The sequence below is a fragment of the Oncorhynchus keta genome, chromosome 24 (genome assembly GCF_023373465.1).
Source record: "Oncorhynchus keta strain PuntledgeMale-10-30-2019 chromosome 24, Oket_V2, whole genome shotgun sequence".
Lineage (NCBI taxonomy): Eukaryota > Metazoa > Chordata > Actinopteri > Salmoniformes > Salmonidae > Oncorhynchus > Oncorhynchus keta.
Window position 1 is genome coordinate 20,399,775 of NC_068444.1, and position 21,812 is coordinate 20,421,586.

At 44.0% G+C, this 21,812-nt stretch overlaps 1 protein-coding gene across 23 annotated transcripts in view; it reads left to right on the top strand.

Annotated features, from left to right (window-relative positions):
- LOC118402801 (neurexin-1a) overlaps positions 1-21,812 on the top strand; it is a 633,754-nt gene that overhangs the window by 289,777 nt on the left and 322,165 nt on the right. For 14 of the 23 annotated variants that reach the window (XM_052477934.1, XM_052477935.1, XM_052477945.1 and 11 more), the window contains 6 exons: positions 1,633-1,659; positions 13,595-13,717; positions 14,170-14,313; positions 14,519-14,756; positions 14,901-15,091; positions 15,821-15,994. In XM_052477934.1, coding sequence (XP_052333894.1) covers positions 1,633-1,659; positions 13,595-13,717; positions 14,170-14,313; positions 14,519-14,756; positions 14,901-15,091; positions 15,821-15,994 — 897 coding nt within the window. The remainder of the gene's footprint in view (positions 1-1,632; positions 1,660-13,594; positions 13,718-14,169; positions 14,314-14,518; positions 14,757-14,900; positions 15,092-15,820; positions 15,995-21,812) is intronic. The other 9 variants (XM_052477939.1, XM_052477947.1, XM_052477948.1 and 6 more) reach the window with 1 other exon arrangement.

Here is a 21,812-nt window from a genome sequence, read left to right on the forward strand (position 1 = left end):
GTAGTAGTAGTAGTAGTTGTTGTTGTAGGTCCATATAATAATAATAATAGTAGTAGTAGTAGTAGTAGTAGTAGTAGTAGTAGTAGTAGTAGTTGTTGTTGTTGTAGGTCCATATAATAATAATAGTAGTAGTAGTAGTAGTAGTAGTAGTAGTAGTTGTTGTTGTTGTAGTTGTTGTAGGTCCATATAATAATAATAATAATAGTAGTAGTAGTAGTAGTAGTAGTAGTAGTAGTAGTAGTAGTAGTAGTAGTCGTAGGTCCACATAATAATAATAGTAGTAATAGTAGTAGTAGTAGTAGTAGGTCCACATAATAATAATAGTAGTAGTAGTAGTAGTAGTAGTAGTAGTAGTAGTAGTAGGTCCACATAATAATAATAGTAGTAGTAGTAGTAGTAGTCGTAGGTCCACATAATAATAATAGTAGTAGTAGTAGTAGTAGTAGTAGTAGTAGTAGTAGTAGTCGTAGGTCCACATAATAATAATAGTAGTAGTAGTAGTAGTAGTAGTAGTAGGTCCACATAATAATAATAATAGTAGTAGTAGTAGTAGTAGTTGTTGTTGTAGGTCCATATAATAATAATAATAGTAGTAGTAGTAGTAGTAGTAGTAGTAGTTGTTGTTGTTGTAGATCCATATAATAATAATAGTAGTAGTAGTAGTAGTAGTAGTAGTAGTAGTAGTAGTAGTAGTAGTAGTAGTAGTAGTAGTTGTAGTTGTTGTAGATCCATATAATAATAATAGTAGTAGTAGTAGTAGTAGTAGTAGTAGTAGTAGTAGTAGTAGTTGTTGTTGTTGTTGTTGTAGTTGTTGTAGGTCCATATAATAATAATAGTAGTAGTAGTAGTTGGTAACATTTGAAATCATTACAAGTAATAGCTTTCTAGTAGTGGTAAAGGTGTTCTGTGAGAAGAGCTTCTGTCACCAATGGTATCGTGCCTGACATTCAGTATGAATCCTTTGAATTGGTTAAAAAAGGCCACTGGACAGTGGTCAGATTGAGGCATGGTGTCTTTGAATGCCCGATCCTACGTCTAAGATGTTAGACCACCCATCATCGCTACCAAGTGGCCCAGCTCGACCATGACCATGTTCTGATGCTCTCTTGTTGCAGATCTCATAGGAAAAAATATATCCACCTCCTCTGTCAAGGAGACCATTTTATTTGGGACTTTTATTTGGGACTTTTTACCTTTTACTTTTAATTAAAAGATTAATAATGTTTTGTTACTTTTCAGTAGAAATACATTTTTAATCTACAAATCATTAACACTAAATATTCAAACTTTGATTGAGTGATAAAAGTTGAACAGTCAAGGCCTTCCTGTTCAGCACACACAATACAACAACCTAAAACATATAGCACTGTGAAAGGCCCTTTACTGACATAAACAACTATTTAACTAACTCATTTGATTGGCACTGTGAAGTAGTAGTTGCCATGCTCTTCCTACCACACCCCATCAACTTTTACATTGAGTCAGGTGTGGAGGAGGAGAGGGCCGTGGTAGAGAGCATCATGGTGTGGTCCGTGGGTCCGTGTGTCGTCCCCAGAGGGGTGGGATGTTTTAATATTGTCTGCAGCTGTCACAGTGAAGGATTTGACATCTCATCTGTTCTCCCCCATCTAGACTGTATCAAGATTAACTGTACTACCAGTAAGTAAAGACGGCTCATATTTAATACTCTACCTCCTTTGTTAATACTATTTTACTGTTACTCTTTTATCTGTATTCACAATGTTGTTTATTCACGAATGTAGATCCCTCTTTAAACAAACTACACCTATATAGGCCTTATTTTATTATTTTATTTAACCTTTATTTAATTAAAAGGGTTTATGAAGGTTTTATTAAGCCATATATTTTGTTGTTTGTTTAAATTGTGACCTGAATGTATGTGATCTAAATGTGTGTGCCAGAAAGTAGACTATTTAGGTACAAGATATATAGATGTCATATGTTTTACATTATGATTTCAGACCAATTTGACAAAGATGTGCAATATTCCTTATTTTTTTCCCCAACAGCTAATGGTGAAAAATTCACATTGCCATTATGATTCCAATCAATTTCCTATACCTTGGATATACATATTATGTATGATATAGACCGGTACAGACCAGTGCATAGCATACAGACCATTTCATGGGAGATAATGGACTATGCAATATAGTATGTTCTGGGCCTCAGTCAGGCAGTGTGAATCTGCATCTGCTGTCCTACAGAAAACTAACTGCTGGAGAAGGGGTGGGAGAAGGCAGAGGATGCATGGAGGGATAGAGGAAGGAGAGGGAGGGATGGGTTGGAATTAATGAGGAGCCCCCAACATGGCAGTCAACAGTGATTTTTCACACTCTGTTGTCTCTAATTACCAGCCTTGATGACGCTCCTAAATTCAAACAGACTGATATAAAACGCATGCTTGGAAACAGAGGTATTTTAGCCACGGATCATTTCCCCCTGTTCCCTTGTTTTCAATCTATTTTTTTTCTTTCTCTCCATTCTTCATTCTCTTCTTGTATTTTATTTTCACCTTTCTCTCTGTTCGTCATTCTTCTTTTCTTTCTTTCTTCCCTCAGTCTATCTTGGCGCCTGGTAAATTGATGAGGCTTTTCAAAGCGAAGAGGAAATACGGAGTGTGATTTTATTATTCTCATTAACCTGCCTCACAGAGCAGAGAGAAAGGGATGGAGAGAGTAGGACTGCCAGGAGGGAAGGAGGAGGGAAGGAAGGAATAAGGGATGTAGTGGAATGGAGCGAGGTGAGAGGGAGGTAGGGATGGAGAAATGGATAGGGAGGGAAAGAGAGAATAGGACTGCTAGGAAAGAGGGTGGGAGGGACAGAGAAAGAGAGAGAAGGGGGGTATATGAGTGTGGAGCTACAGAGGCTACATTGCAATACTTTAGGAGGAAACTTGTCCTTGTCCTTGCATTTATCATTCAGGGACATTGATGAATTAATGATGTAAGAAGAGTCCTCAAGAGTCAGAAAAGATGAGCCGTTCTTTCCTGTGCTCCGTACTGCCTGATGCATACACACTATATCTCTGGGGTTTACCTTCACTTCCATCACACTGACTCTCCTCCACTGTTATGGAGAAACACACTCCCAACAACATAACATAGTAAGTTCTGTCTCCTCCATCCAGATTGTCTCCATCCATTCTGCATCCAGTCCTCTTAGTCTGGCTGGAGGTACGGCTGAGTCACACGAATGGATGCAATATTTGATAGGGTACATTTGAATTTATATCTGGAGGCTGGTTTCATAGCAAGGTCTGTGTATAGGGGCATCAAAAATAATTCACATTATAAATGGTTTGCAACAACAGTTAGGCTATTATATAGCATTACCCGTGAATTCCAATGGTGATGTTTAATACCTATTTCTATGCTAAATAGCATTTAATGCAACTAATAATTATGCATGCATTTTGTACATTGTGTATGCAAATTGATTGTAAACATTCCAACATTCCATACACTCTCCGTCCTTAAGCACAGTGCTAATTTGTGGAATCACAAATACAGTATAATCTCTGCAAACATTGAACATCAAACACACCTGTAGTGCCTTCCACACATATGCATTCTTGTACATACCAATACATTCCCATCACTAAACAAATCTTTATTTCAAATACAGCACGTGGATCTAGTGCCATGTCTCTGTGTAGGTAGCTAATCTAAAACAATATGTTCACATACATACACAAAAGCAGAAAAGGAAATGGGTAGTGGAGATATATTCTTTCGTAAATCATTTTTTTGATGCATTTAAACCGGCAATCAGCAGTTGTTACATCCATTTTTGGTCTTATAAATGAATGATATATATCCATTGATTCTTGAAAAATATCAAATATAATATAATGAGCTTAGTTCAACTGTCGTACCCCATCAGTATAAACTTGTTTTACTCCAATGTTTGTTAACAAAGTAAATGTAAACAAACACACTTCAAAACATGGTTAAAACTATAATCTATAATTGTGGATGGTCAGTCTTTGCATCCATAGCTGTGTCTATGAGTCTATGAATTGGAGAGTGGTTACATTTCGCCAGCCTCATCCCTCAACTTTTTACCAAAACAGGGGCGGGGATGGATTGTTATTGTTTCAGCTGCTGATGGCCGCTTTAAAGTTATTGTTCTCTCTCTCTCTCTCTCTCTCTCTCTCTCTCTCTCTCTCTCTCTCTCTCTCTCTCTCTCTCTCTCTCTCTCTCTCTCTCTCTCTCTCTCTCTCTCTCTCTCTCATTGATGCACACATATTTCCCAGTGTTTGTTTTGTGTAGCTAGAACAGAAGGGTTGTATGGTTATGTGATAAAAAAAACTGTTTGCTGCTTTATAAATAAACATACTTTGATTTAAAACTCTAAGTCTGTGTTTACGCAGGCAGTCCAATTCTGATCTTTTGCCCAATTATTTGTCTTTTCAACAATCAAATCAAATCAATTATTTTACCAATCATTTGGCAAACTATCATAATTGTGCTGCCTGTGTAAATGCAGCCTGAGGCACTTAGATCAAATGATCTCCACCTGAATAGCAAGAGTCACTGAAGCTCGTTTGGCACGACCACTGTTGACTGGCACGTTGACTTCAGAAATAAGCCATGCGTGTCTGTGTTTGGCACAAATTATTCAGAAATGATGTGAGACATGACTGTGTGATGCCAGCGTTTGGGAATGCACGAATGGAAGTAGATATTCATCCTCAAGAATAAAATAAAGAAAAAAGTGAAGGAGAGAAAGAGGCTCCTTGCGCCTAATTGGGTCTGAGGAAAATGTTTAATTTCCATTCCTGAAAAGAAAAGCACCAAACACCCATGCAGCTTTACAACTCTGTTCTAGCTACATACACTTACCATCTTCTACTTGGATAGAGTAACCGTTCCACTTCCAAGGATTGTTTTTCCATTTTTTACCAGGTCATTCTTTTTTCACTCCTTATTATTTTTTAAACCACTTAATTATTTATTGTGTTAATTAGTGTTGTCAGTTTGCGGCATCTTGGTTTTGTGGAAGAATGACATGTTCAGAACAGACTCAAAGAAAAAACACACACAGCACAGACTCAAAAAACACATCACTGTCAATTAGGGGTCTTCGGCTCCCTTCCCTCAGGCGTCCTCAGCTCTGCCCGAAGAAACCGCTGCCACTTCAACTTAAACACTGTTAACATGCACTGACTGACGACAAGCTAAAAATACATACACACACACAGATTGGCTTTTTTTGTTTGGTTCGTGTTTAGTTGTTGTAGTATTGATTTGTTACAACTTGATATCTGTAGGATTATGTAATCACCAGTAACTTAGCAGAAGCTGATAATAATGTTGGTTCTTTCCTAAAAACAGTTCTGAGGCTGTAAGAACATAATAACTATGTGGATAAATAAGCAAGAATACCTTAAACTCACTAAAGCAAAAGACAATCTCTGTAAATGCAACATAAATATTATTTAAACCTGTCTTAAAAAACTCACTGGTTGACTGTTCAATGAGTGTTTTCCGTGTCTCTGTATAAGTACGTGTGTTTGTCTTTCTGTGTGTGTGTGTGTGTGTGTGCGCGTGCGTGCGTCTGTGTGCATGGGTGCATTCGTGCGCATGTGTGTGTGCGTTCATGCGTGTGTGGGTGTGTGCATGCGTGCGTTCGTGTGTGTGTGTGCGTTCGTGCGCGCGTGTGTGTGCGCGTGGAGAGCAAATTAGATGCAGTCTGGTTTCCTTCCATGGAGATGTGACCCATATGACCTCCAGGTCTCTCTTAACCTGTCTAGTGGAACCCCCCTGCAACAGCCAGTGAAAGGTCACCACCAAGCCACAGAAAAACACAGCCATTTCCAGCCAAAGAGAGGAGTCACAAAAAGCAGAAATAGAGATAAAATTAATTGCTAATTGCTAATTGCTAATTGCTAATTGCTAACATTTGATGATCTTCATCAGATGACACTCATAGGACTTCGTGTTACACAATACAAGTATGTTTTGTTTGATAAAGTTCATATTTATATAAAAAACTCTGAGTTTACTTGGGGCGTTACGTTCAGTAGTTCTAAAACATGCAGTGATATTGCAGAGAGCCACTTCAATTTACAGAAGTACTCATAATAAACATCGATAAAGACACGACTATTATACATGGAACTTTGGATAAACTTCTCCTTAACCTGTTGCGACGAGCAATCCCGTATCCGTGAGCGTAATTATAGCCTCAAGCTCATTACCATAACGCAACGTTAACTATTCATGAAAATCGCAAATGAAATGAAATAAATATATTGGCTCACAAGCTTAGCCTTTTGTTAACAACACTGTCATCTCAGATTTTCAAAAAATGCTTTTCAACCATAGCTACACAAGCATTTGAGTAAGAGTATTGATAGCTAGCATAGCATTAAGCCTAGCATTCAGCAGGCAACATTTTCACAAAAACAAGAAAATAATTCAAATAAAATCATTTACCTTTGAAGAACTTCGGATATTGTCAATGAGGAGACTCTCAGTTAAATAGCAAATGTTCAGTTTTTATTATTATTATTTGTGTAGGAGGAATCGCTCCGTTTTGTTCATCACGTTTGGCTAAGAAAAAAACCTGTATCCGGGAGTGTAATTATAGCCTCAAGCTCATTACCATAACGCAACGTTAACTATTCATGAAGATCGCTCCGTTTTGTTCATCACATTTGGCTAAGAAAGAACCCCGAAAATTCAGTCATTACAACGCAAACTTTTTTCCAAATTAACTCCATAATATCGACAGAAACATGGCAGTTTGGTTTCTCCTCTGTTCAAAATGGAGAAATGCACGCACCTGGAGATTGCGCAATAGTTTTGACGGAGAACACCGAGAGGACACCTGGTAAATGTAGTCTCTTATGGTCAATTTTCCAATGATATGCATACAAATACGTCACAATGCTGCAAACACCTTGGGGAAACGACAGAAAGTGTAGGCTCATTCCTTGCGCATTCATAGCCATATATGGAGACATTGGAACACAGCGCCTCACAAATCTGGCTCACTTCCTGTATGAAATTTCATCTTGGTTTCGCCTGTAGCATTAGTTCTGTGGCACTCACAGACAATATCTTTGCAGTTTTGGATATCTTTGCAGTGTTTTCTTTCCAAAGCTGTCAATTATATGCATAGTCGAGCATCTTTTCGTGACAAAATATCTTGTTTAACTAGCTAGGGAGTTTTATTCCTCTGCTGGTAGCGTGACTACAGCTCAAGCTCATTACCATAACGCAACGTTAGCAATTTCTAAAAATCGCAAATGAAATGAAATAAATATACCTGCTCTCAAGCTTATCCTTTTCTTAACAATCCTGTCGTCTCAGATTTTCAAAATATGCTTTAGAACCAGAGAAAATCAATAATTTGTGTAAGAGTGGTGATAGCTAGCTTAGCATTTAGCGTTAGCATTTAGCACGCAACATATTCACAAAAACCAGCAAAGGAATCAAATAAAATAATTTACCTTTGAAGAACTTCAGATGTTTCAATGAGGAGACTCTCAGTTACATAGCAGATGTCCAGTTTTTCCTGAAAGATGCTTGTGTAGGACACAACGTTCCGTTTTGTTACTATGCATTTGGCTACCGAAACTAACCGAAAATTCAGTCACCTAAACGTCGAACTTTTTCCGAATTAACTCCATAATATCGACTGAAACATGGAAAACGTTGTTTGAATCAATCCTCAAGGTGTTTTGTCATATATCTCTTCATTGAAATGCCGTCCCTGGAAGCGTGCATTCTTCTCTGATTCGGATGGAAAAATACTGGTAGCTGACTTTTGCGCACCAATTTCCACGCAGACACCTTGCGGGACACTTGGCAATTGTAGTCTCTTATGGTCAATCTTCCAATGATATGCCTACAAATACGTCACAATGCTGCAGACACCTGGGGGAAACGATAGGAAGTGTCCGTTCATTCCTGTCGCATTCACAGCCATATAAGGCGATCATGGAAAACGTGCCTTCAGAAATCCTGTTGATTTCCTGGTCGCTCAAACATCTTGGTTTTGCCTGTAGATTTTGTTCTATGGCACTCACAGAGAAAATCTTTGCAGTTCTGGAAACGTCAGAGTGTCTTCTTTCCAAAACTTCCAAGCATAGTCGAGCATCTTTTCGTGACAAAATATTGCGCTAAAAACGGGCACGTCTTTTTATCCAAAAATGAAATACTGCCCTATAGGACTAACAGGTTAAAACTGGAATGTTTTTCATCCAAAAATGAAATACTGCCCCCAGAGGTTCAAGAGGTTAATGCAACCGCTGTGTCAGATTTTTTTTTTTTACTTTCCGGAGAAATCAAACCATGCAATAATCTGAGTAAAGCCTTTAGACAACAAAGCAGTTAAAAATATACCCACCATATTGGGTAATCAACATTGCTCAGAAATAGCATTTTAAATGTTCACTTACCTTTGATGATCTTCATCAGAATGCCCTCCCAGGAATCCCAATTCCACCATAAATATTTGATTTGTTCAATAATGTCTGTTATCAGTTATGTCCGAATATCTTCTTTTGTTAGGGCGTTTGGTAAACAAATTCAAAAGCGCATTCAGGTCGTGCCGATCGTCGGAGGAAAAGTTCAAAAAGTTCCGTTACAGCCCGTAGAAACATGCCAAACTAAGTATGGAATCAATCTTTATCAATCTTTAATTTGCCATATGAGTTCTGTTATACTCACAGACATCATTCAAACAGTTTTAGAAACTTCAGAGTGTTTTCTATCCCAATTTACTAATTACGGCTGAGTAGCAGGCAGCTTAATTTGGGCACGTTTTTCATCCAAAGAAAGAAGTTAATTTCCATTACACTTTACTTTGAAAAGCACTCGTGCACCACCATTCTCTTTCACACACACACACACACACACACACACACACACAACAACACACACTAGGATAGAATACTTAAAAAATGTTCCATCCCAAAAAATGTTCCATCCCGAGAATAAATCCCCTTTCTCCCGGGTAACCTGGTATTTCCCACCGAAACCGCAAGTGTCATTCAAAAGCATTATAAATCATATAAAGATTTCTGGATTTGATTAGAGCTTTGATCAGCATAAACATTCCAACCTGATGCTACCTGAGCCTGATGAGTCATATATTAAAATACATTGAATGAGCCCATGCCCATTAAAGCCCAAATGATTGTGTCGTTATCCAAATACATGATATAAGCTACTGCACATTACATGGGACAGAAAAACATAAAAGCCCATAGATGTAGCTAGCTATATGCTCTCTTGGGTAAATACATTAAACTAGCTCCAGTAGGCTAATCGTTTTGATTGTGAACTGTATTACTGTACTGTATTGTACTATATCAGTGGAGGCTGCTGAGGGGAGAATTGCTCATAATAATGGCTGGATTGGAGTAACATGGTTTTCATTGGTTTGATACCATTCCATTCATTATACTCCATTCCCTCTAATTATTATGAGCAGTTCTCCCCTCAGCAGCCTCCACTTAACTGTATTATATTGACAGGAATTACGCATATCGTTCAAACCATGATAAAGCAGATGAGAACCTGCGATTCTGGTGCAGCACATGCTGCCTACAAAGTTACCGCTATAGGCAAAAAAATACATTTTTTATTTTTTAAATATAATAGGGCATCTTTGTATAACTAGTAGGCTGACTCATATACTGTATAGCCTACTTTTCATAATATTTCCCCTGAAGTTATTACTAACTCTTCTTTCTCTCTCTATTGTTGCTTCATTCCTGCCATGCTTTCAACAGTTTCATTGTCCTTACTTTCATCGTTCTAATGACATCCTTGAATAATATAGGACTACAATTAGATGCAGAAGGCTTTCACCTCTCTTCATGAAGATTTAATGGTTATGGGGCTGAATAAATTACTGCTATAGCCTACCACCATCGTGAGCTCGCTTCTATTGGCTGCTGTATTTAACATTCAACAAAAAAAGAGCTTGCGTTCCTCTTTGAATAGTCTACTGGTATAAGAAATGCAAATAAAATTATGTCCAGCAAGCCATTCTAGTCTAGCGTTTCCTGCATGGTACTCCAAGAGCTAAGGAGCCTTTTTTAAGGAGAGGCCAGCGGAGCACAGGTGTGTGGGTATTGTGCAAGAGACAGAGACATCAAGTTAGAAGTTTATTATGCATAACCCATCATTAATTAGCTAAATATAAGGCATAATGTTAATACAGCATTGAATGTACTACCTGGAAGAGGTAGGCTAGGCCTGTATATTGCTATATATCAATCTAGAACAGGGTTATCTATTTTGGATGCAATGTGAATGGGAGTTTATGCAGAGAGAGAAAGACTGCGAACAACGATTTTAAGCAATGATAACCGAGTGGTAGGCTGTTTTAACACTGTACAGCTGCAATGAAAAATGAATGACTCTTTACAATAAAAAAAGAAGGTGACTCCCGAAAGCCAGAAGGAGATGGGTAAATTAGTTACACATTTGGTCTTTATATTACTGTATCAAAGGCTATGCCGCAGCAAATGTAGGCCTACCTGGTCGCAATTGTAAATGAGAACTTGTTCTCAACTTGCCTACCTGGTTAAATAAAGGTGAAATAAATAAATAAAAATACCTGTCACAAGAAAAAAACGTTACCATGATGAGATCTACATGCACTGTGAACTGCGCTCTGTACTGAGATGGGCTGTCTGTCCCCTCCCTGAGCTTTGATTCATCATGCAGAGGCCATAGAGAAGCCAGATTTAGACATTGCATATCATTTAACAGTTCCATTTTACACCATGCTGTTCATTCTGTTCATGTACATCATTTATTATAATTTACCGGTTTCTCGCAGTTATTTATCCCGGGAAAAGTGAGTGGTTTTGGCCGTAAAATCCCAGTAATCTTGGTTACCGGGTTCCCGCCATTCAGCACAACCCTAATGGGGACCAGGTTCATCCCAGTCAACCCTTTTACGGCTATTTATTTCCTTTCCTCTTTCTCTGCAATCTTCAAAGCCTGAACGCCTCAATGTGTATGCAAATCACAGGCAGCCGGAGCACTAGGATATTATACTCAATCTCAGAGGCGCCGTTTTGCTTTGTAAGCACTAAACACCCCACCAGGGCCGGGGAGGATAGAAACCAGGCTTCTGGAGAATGGGATTAGGAGTGAGGGAGAGGGAGAGAAGGAGTGATATATGAAATACTGGGATGGAGGGATGGAGTTCGGGCACTTGAAAGGATGGATTGAGCTTTGCCTTCCATTCCTCTGTCCTTGTGGCCAAGAGTATTGGAAGAGGAGAGAAAACATTTAGGAAAAAGAGGGGGAGATGTTTCAGGAGGATAGATGTTCCTTGTATTGACACACTGTAAAAGTCTTGGGTCGAAGGTCATGTAAGATATCTCATAGCATCAAATTGCCCAATGTTGGCATACTGAATCTGAAACAGTGTGGCTTTATGAGAAAACTGAATGATCTGTGTTCCAACTGGATCTACTCCAGCCTCTGATTCTGATCCTGTACAAGCTTATTGTCTTCTGTTTGATTCAATCTTATTGTCTTCTGTTGAGGAGAGGAGTGATTCATATTGTGCCAGATGGAAGGAGATCATTTAAAATACACTGACTGTGATTCCAGCTCTGACTTTGAGCATGTTGATTGTGTGTGTGTGTGTGTGTGTGTGTGTGTGTGTGTGTGTGTGTGTGAGTGTGTATTTATTTAGTGTACATCAAATACATTTAGTGTATATACTCTGAAACTCTTAAATGAAGGAAATGAGACATAGTCACAAAGACATTTTCTTTTCTCTTCACATCCATTATCTGGTAACATGTCCTGACTTTCCATAAGACGTAGTCCAGTGTCCTCACTGGGTTCCTGGTGATGAGTTAGAGGAGATAAGGCTTTGTTCTCCACAGCCCTCAGTAGGACGGGAACTGTCTTTCCTCCTTAATACTTTTTAATTCATAATTCATGAAGTGGGAATGCAATGCAGTGTCTTCACTTGGTCCAAACTACATATTTAAATATAAAACAACAAGCTTCATTAGTATTTTCCCTGTATAACTACATTGGAGTTCCTAATCACCAGAAGCTCTCATTGTTTAAAAAAGAGCATTACATACATTTACATTTTAGTAATTTAGCAGACACTCTTATCCAGAGTGACTTACAGTTAGTGCATTCATCTTCAGATAGCCAGGTAGAACAACCACATCACAGTCATAGTAAGTACTTTTCTCCTCAATAAAGTAGCTATCAGCGAAGTCAGTGCTATTAGGAAAAGACAAGACCCAAGTGTTAGTTAAAAAAATATATTATTACTAAAAAAGTTATATAGTGAGGTAGTCACTATGTTGTAAAAATATCAGACTTAGGCATTGAATGGGATGCCAAACCTCTGGTAGGCTTGTTTTAACACATCACTTGTTCTTCAAGGCACAGTTACCTCGCCATCAGCCATAATGTCATGTACTCAGTTAGATGTCCCTCTTTAGACAATCGCCTGGAAGGTTCTTTCTGGTAACACCATTGGGCGGTTTTCTTTTTCCCCCCACAGTTAGCCATTATGCAGCTATGACATCAAATCAAATCAAATGTATTTATATAGCCCTTCTTACATCAGCTGATATCTCAAAGTGCTGTACAGAAACCCAGCCTAAAATCCCAAACAGCAAGCAATGCAGGTGTAGAAGCACGGTGGCTAGGAAAAAACCTAGGAAGAAACCTAAAGAGGAATCAGACTCTGAGGGTTTGCCAGTCCTCTTCTGGCTGTGCCGGGTGGAGATTATAACAGAACATGGCCAAGATGTTCAAATGTTCATAAATGACCAGCAAATAATAATAATCACAGTAGTTGTCAAGGGTGCAACAGGTCAGCACCTCAGGAGTAAATGTCAGTAAATCCCTCTTCAAAAAAATCACAGTCCTTATTTCCTCCTGGCAGCGTACTGTCCGGCTTCTATTCATTAACATGACACTTCCCTCCCTGCCTCACAGTTACAGTGTTCAAACTAGCACCTTGAATAATGTTTACTTCATGGTTATGATTTTTTTATTGTTTCCCAACATCATTATTTACAATTCGTCTGATTGAGTGAGGTGTTTTCGTGATCACTATTATTTTTTCCTCAACATCATTATTTACAATTCATTTTATTGAGGTCAGACACAGCAGAATAAGGTTTGAAATGCCATTTACCGTTAAACTAATCAAGATGGAGTTTGTTTCTCTCTGTCTTACCCTTATGTATCGCCAAGCCATGCAGCATTGGGGTGGAGCTTTACTGCCCCCTAGTGGCATTGTTATTAATCACACACTCATAGAAAAAAACAATGACAAATGGGTATCCAATTCAAAACAGTGTTCCGTGATTTCTGCGATGAGGTAGATGAGGTGTTGTTACACCTAATGACGTGAGAGACAACCTGAGGTGGTGTTGTGTGGGTCATTAAATATGTTCTGTTTTATAAGTATTATTTTACTCCGTCCTCTCTCTCTCTCTTTCCCCCCACCCCCTCCTCCCAAACACACCCTGTCACTGCACTAACTCTGGTGTCTCTTCTCCCCGTCTCGAGGTGTGTGTGTGTTAACCAGTGTTTGGGCTGTCCTACAGGCAAGGGTCCAGAGACCATATTTGCTGGTCAGAACCTGAATGATAACGAGTGGCACACGGTGCGTGTGTTCAGGAGGGGAAAGAGTTTGAAACTCACCGTAGATGATCTTCAACCTGTAGAAGGTACAACCTCCCTCTCTCTAATTCAATGTCTATGTTTTATATGAGTGTGATACTTTTCAGGACAGTCCTTGGGCCCCTTGTAGGTAAGACACACAGTTTGACTATGGACTAGATCAGACAAAGTTGGATCTAGTCCATAATGTCTGATATACAATCGATCATTTTGGGGCTAGTTTCCCAGACAGAGATTAAAACTAGTCTTGGACTAGAAAGATATTTCAATGAATATTCTCCATTGAACATGCTTTGTAGTACAGGATTAGTCTTAATCTGTGTTGGGAAGCCGGCCCTGTGTGTATAACTCCATTGTATTTCACGTACCTTTCTACTAGTGGACAAGTGTGGCTCCAGACCTTTAGGAGGTGAGAGTGGCATGTGTCCTGCTGGAGACATGAATGACCTCCCTCCACCCATGTCTCCCCCCTCTCACCCTCCCTTCTGTCAATCAAAAGGTCAAATGGCAGGTGACCACACCCAGTTGGAGTTTCACAACATTGAGACGGGTATCGTGACGGAGAAACGATTCATGTCCATGGTGCCTTCCAACTTCATAGGCCACCTCCAGAGCCTCTCCTTCAACGGCATGGCCTATATAGGTAGGTAGCCCAGAGGTAAGGGAGGTGGACCAGTAACTGGAAGGTCCATGTCCTGGGCTGGGTGTTGGAAAAGTGGGACTGAACTGGCTACTGGAGGTTTTCTTGTGTCGGCTCATTAATACTAATAATGTTGTGCCCTTAACCACAGAGTTGAGTATGAGACAAAAAAAATATACTTACAGTATCTATCCTATTTTTCCTGTAGACCTGTGTAAGAACGGTGACATTGACTACTGCGAGCTCAACGCCATGATTGGCTTCAAGAACATCATTGCTGATCCGGTCACGTTCAAGTCACGGTCGAGCTATTTGGCTCTGACCACCCTGCAGGCCTACTACTCTATGCACCTGTTCTTCCAGTTCAAGACCACCTCATCAGATGGACTCATACTGTTCAACAGCGGGGACGGAAACGACTTCATCGTGGTCGAGCTGGTCAAGGGGTAGGTTGTCAAGACATACTGTAGGTTAGTCATTCATATTGAAGGATTGGGCGGGTTGTGTGTGTTTGTGATTTTGGAGTGTGTGTGCGCAGGTGTGCGCGAGTGTGTGTCTGCATCATTATTCATGTGAATGCCTTTTTCCAGCTACCTGCACTACGTATCAGACCTGGGGAACGGAGCTCACCTGATCAAGGGCAACTCCAACAAGCCTCTGAATGACAACCACTGGCACAACGTCATGATCTCACGAGACACTAACAACCTCCACACCGTCAAGATCGACACCAAGATCACCACCCAGACCACCATGGGAGCCAAGAACCTGGACCTGAAGGGTAGGCTTTCTGGGGCTGGGGGTTTATGTTCTCAACATACTTTATACTCTGACGGAGGGTGGCACTATTGTTATTGCATTGGGGTACAGTGTCTCAGAGGAGCCAATTGACTGTTACTGGTCTGCTGTTTGACAGTGGAAGTTTTTTAAAGAAGATCAGAGGAGAGTAAAATCAATGTTACATTGAACGGTGAAGTAATGTATCAATGGAATTACTCTATCACAAGGCCCATCACTATATACTGTCCAGGCACAGTGCAATGTTTATAGTCTAGAACTGAGAATATGCCTTAAAGTATGCCTCTGTTCCCAGATAAAAAATAATATATATATATATATACATAAACATAGCACTGTGCCTGTACAGTGTATACAGTTTATATCAGTAGCTATTTTTCTCCACCAGGGGTCAGTGATTCCACACTAGTTCACTGCGTTCTACTGAACAGCAACGCATCAATATTTCTGTTCTTTACCGTTGTCATTCTGAATAGTAGAAGTAATACTGGTTGTATTATAGATACCAGTTATCACCTCATCAGTGATATATGAACCCTTCCTGTCCATTCGTATGCCCCCTCCTATGTATTTACTTAATCCTCTTCATTCCTATGAAAAATATAAGGCTTCAGTGAGAGAGCACCACTGTTGCCTATCTGCTGCTTGCTTGGAGATTGGGTTCCTTGACAGGCCACTATCCTTCATCTTTTTCCTACCCTGTCCTTCACAGGTGACCTGTATATTGGTGGCGTGGCCAAAGAGACGTACAAGGAGCTTCCCAAGTTGGTACACGCCAAGGAGGGCTTCCAGGGTTGCCTAGCATCGGTGGACCTGAACGGACGCCTCCCAGACCTGATGTCGGACGCCCTGGCATGTGTGGGCCAGATAGAGAGAGGCTGCGAAGGTAAACACACACACGCACACACACACACACACACACACACACACACACACACACACACACACACACACACACACACACACACACACACACACACACACACACACACACACACACACACACACACACACACACACACACACACACACACACACACACACACACACACACACACACACACACACACTAGGGTGTCCCGTCCTCTTCTTTCTGTTCCAGGTGGAAATTAATTGATAACATTAAGTGATTTGATAATAGTCAAATCAAATCATAGTCAAAGTTGTTGTTACTGCGACATTGTGAATGTTTTCCTCTCAGTCATGTTTATTTTCTGTGCCCTGGACCACACATGGTTTTAAAATACAGACAAACAACTTGAGGGTTTTTTGCAATTTGATTTGACATCAGTGATCTCTCCTCTAAGAAGACTTCTGCAAGGCATCTTTGCTGGATACAAATTGACGAAACGTAGACAATAACTTGCCTGAAATAAAGTGTATTACACCTTCTAAAATCCTCCAGCCTTCTAAAGGGGAATATATTTTGGTCACACATTTGGATGTAGATAATCTACAGATGGTCATACTATCAACAAACTTTCTGAATTGAAGTGGCTATGAAAGAACCATTTTCTTTCCACACACCAGAAACACACTTTCGCTGATGCTGTTACTTCTGTCCTTTCTTCACGGCTTCACGCTCTTTCCCATCATCCTCTCACTGAACTCATTAACACACCTTTAATTTACTTCTCAATGATGTGAACACTTTTCCCTGTTTGTCCACAGTCCACGTGTCTGCTCACCTGTACGCACCCCCCCCCCCCACCACACACACAGAGACACCAACACGGTCATGTACCCCCCCACCACACACACACAGAGACACCAACACGGTCATGTACCCCCCCGCCACACACACAGAGACACTAACACGGTCATGTACCCCCCACCACACACACAGAGACACCAACACGGTCATGTACCCCCCACCACACACACAGAGACACCAACACGGTCATGTACCCCCCCCACACACACAGAGACACCCAACACGGTCATGTACCCCCCTGCCACACACACAGAGACACCAACACGGTCATGTACCCCCCACCACACACACAGAGACACCAACACGGTCATGTACCCCCCCCCACCACACACACAGAGACACCCAACACGGTCATGTACCCCCCCACCACACACACAGAGACACCAACACGGTCATGTACCCCCCCCACCACACACACAGAGACACCAACACGGTCATGTACCCCCCCGCCACACACACAGAGACACCAACACGGTCATGTACCCCCCCGCCACACACACAGAGACACCAACACGGTCATGTACCCCCCGCCACACACACAGAGACACCAACACGGTCATGTACCCCCCCACCACACACACAGAGACACCAACACGGTCATGTACCCCCCCCCACCACACACACAGAGACAGTAACACGGTCATGTACCCCCCACCACACACACAGAGACACCAACACGGTCATGTACCCCCCACCACACACACAGTACCTCCCCACCACACACACAGAGACACTAACACGGTCATGTACCCCCCACCACACACACAGAGATACCAACACGGTCATGTACCCCCCACCACACACACAGAGACACCAACACGGTCATGTACCCCCCACCACACACACAGAGACACCAACACGGTCATGTACCCCCCACCACACACACAGAGACACCAACACGGTCATGTACCCCCCACCACACACACAGAGACACCAACACGGTCATGTACCCCCCCCACCACACACACAGAGACACCAACACGGTCATGTACCCCCCACCACACACACAGAGACACCAACACGGTCATGTACCCCCCACCACACACACAGAGACACCAACACGGTCATGTACCCCCCACACACACACAGAGACACCAACACGGTCATGTACCCCCCCCCCACACACACAGAGACACCAACACGGTCATGTACCCCCCCCCCCCACCACACACACAGAGACACCAACACGGTCATGTACCCCCACCACACACACAGAGACACCAACACGGTCATGTACCCCCCACCACACACACAGAGACACCAACACGGTCATGTACCCCCACCACACACACAGAGACACCAACACGGTCATGTACCCCCCACCACACACACAGAGACACCAACACGGTCATGTACCCCCCCCACCACACACACAGAGACACCAACACGGTCATGTACCCCCCCCCACCACACACACAGAGACACCAACACGGTCATGTACCCCCCCCACCACACACACAGAGACACCAACACGGTCATGTACCCCCTCACCACACACACAGAGACACCAACACGGTCATGTACCCCCCACCACACACACAGAGACACCAACACGGTCATACCCCCCCCACCACACACACAGAGACACCCCCATGTACCCCCCCACACACACACAGAGACACCAACACGGTCATGTACCCCCCACCACACACACAGAGACACCAACACGGTCATGTACCCCCCACCACACACACAGAGACACCAACACGGTCATGTACCCCCGCCACACACACAGAGACACCAACACGGTCCCCCCACCACACACACAGAGACACCAACACGGTCATGTACCCCCCCCACCACACACACATGTACCCCCACCACACAGACACCAACACGGTCATGTACCCCCCACACACACACACAGAGACACCAACACGGTCATGTACCCCCCACCACACACACAGAGACACCAACACGGTCATGTACCCCCCACCACACACACAGAGACCCCCCACCACACACACAGAGACACCAACACGGTCATGTACCTCCCCACCACACACACAGAGACACCAACACGGTCATGTACCCCCCACCACACACACAGAGACACCAACACGGTCATGTACCCCCCACCACACACACAGAGACACCAACACGGTCATGTACCCCCCACCCCCCACACACACAGAGACACCAACACGGTCATGTACCCCCCCCCACCACACACACAGAGACACCACAACACGGTCATGTACCCCCCACCACACACACAGAGACACACACAGAGACAGAGACACAACACGGTCATGTACCCCCCACCACACACACAGAGACACCAACACGGTCATGTACCCCCCCCCCACCACACACACAGAGACACAACACGGTCATGTACCCCCCGCCACACACACAGAGACACCAACACGGTCCCCCGCCACACACACAGAGACACTAACACGGTCATGTACCCCCCCCCACCACACACACAGAGACACCAACACGGTCACGGTCATGTACCCCCCCACCACACACACAGAGACACCAACACGGTCATGTACCCCACCACCACACACACAGAGACACCAACACGGTCATGTACCCCCCACCACACACACACAGACACCAACACGGTCATGTACCCCCCACCACACACACAGAGACACCAACACGGTCATGTACCCCCCACCACACACACAGAGACACCAACACGGTCATGTACCCCCACCACACACACACAGAGACACCAACACGGTCATGTACACCCCCATGTACCCCCCCCCACACACACAGAGACACCAACACGGTCATGTACCCCCACCCCCCCACCACACACAGAGACACCAACACGGTCATGTACCCCCCACCACACACACAGAGACACCAACACGGTCATGTACCACCCCCCACCACACACACACAGAGACACCAACACGGTCATGTACCCCCCACCACACACACAGAGACACCAACACGGTCATGTACCCCCCCACAACACACACAGAGACACCAACACGGTCATGTGTACCCCCCCACCCCCCCACCACACACACAGAGACACCAACACGGTCATGTACCCCCCCACCCCCCCCACCACACACACACAGACACCAACACGGTCATGTACCCCCCTGCCACACACACAGAGACACCAACACGGTCATGTACCCCCCACCACACACACAGAGACACCAACACGGTCATGTACCAGAGACACCCCCACCACACACACAGAGACACCAACACGGTCATGTACCCCCCACCACACACACAGAAACACCAACACGGTCATGTACCCCCACCACACACACAGAGAGACACCAACACGGTCATGTACCCCCCACCACACACACAGAGACACCAACACGGTCATGTACCCCCCCCACCACACACACAGAGACACTAACACGGTCATGTACCCCCCCCACACACACAGAAACACCAACACGGTCATGTACCCCCCACCACACACAGAGACACCAACACGGTCATGTACCCCCCACCACACACACAGAGACACTAACACGGTCATGTACCCCCCACCACACACACAGAGACACCAACACGGTCATGTACCCCCCACCACACACACAGAGACACCAACACGGTCATGTACCCCCCACCACACACACAGAGACACCAACACGGTCATGTACCTCCCCGCCACACACACAGAAACACCAACACGGTCATGTACCTCCCCACCACACACACAGAGACACCAACACGGTCATGTACCCCCCACCACACACACAGAGACACCAACACGGTCATGTACCCCCCACCACACACACAGAGACACCAACACGGTCATGTACCCCCCACCACACACACAGAGACACCAACACGGTCATGTACCCCCCCACCACACACACAGAGACACTAACACGGTCATGTACCCCCGCCACACACACAGAGACACCAACACGGTCATGTACCCCCCCACCACACACACAGAGACACTAACACGGTCATGTACCCCCCCACCACACACACAGAGACACTAACACGGTCATGTACCCCCCCACCACACACACAGAGACACCAACACGGTCATGTACCCCCCCACCACACACACAGAGACACCAACACGGGTCAGAGACACCAACCCCCCCCACCACACACACAGAGACACTAACACGGTCATGTACCCCCACCACACACACAGAGACACCAACACGGTCATGTACCCCCCCACCACACACACAGAGACACCAACACGGTCATGTACCCCCCACCACACACACAGAGACACCAACACGGTCATGTACCCCCCCACCACACACACAGAGACACCAACACGGTCATGTACCCCCACCACACACAGAGACACCAACACGGTCATGTACCCCCCCACCACACACACAGAGACACCAACACGGTCATGTACCCCCACCACACACACAGAGACACCAACACGGTCATGTACCCCCCCACCACACACACAGAGACACCAACACGGTCATGTACCCCCCCACCACACACACAGAGACACCAACACGGTCATGTACCCCCCACCACACACACAGAGACACCAACACGGTCATGTGTGCCACACACACAGAGACACCAACACGGTCCACACACACACACAGAGACACCAACACGGTCATGTACCCCCCACCACACACACAGAGACACCAACACGGTCATGTACCCCCCCACCACACACACACAGACACCAACACGGTCATGTACCCCCCCACCACACACACAGAGACACCAACACGGTCATGTACCCCCCCCCACCACACACACAGAGACACCAACACGGTCATGTACCCCCACCAACACGGTCATGTACCCCCACCACACACACAGAGACACCAACACGGTCATGTACCCCCCGCCACACACACAGAGACACCAACACGGTCATGTACCCCCCACCACACACACAGAGACACCAACACGGTCATGTACCCCCCACCACACACACAGAGACACCAACACGGTCATGTACCCCCCACCACACACACAGAGACACCAACACGGTCATGTACCCCCCCCCACCACACACACAGAGACACCAACACGGTCATGTACC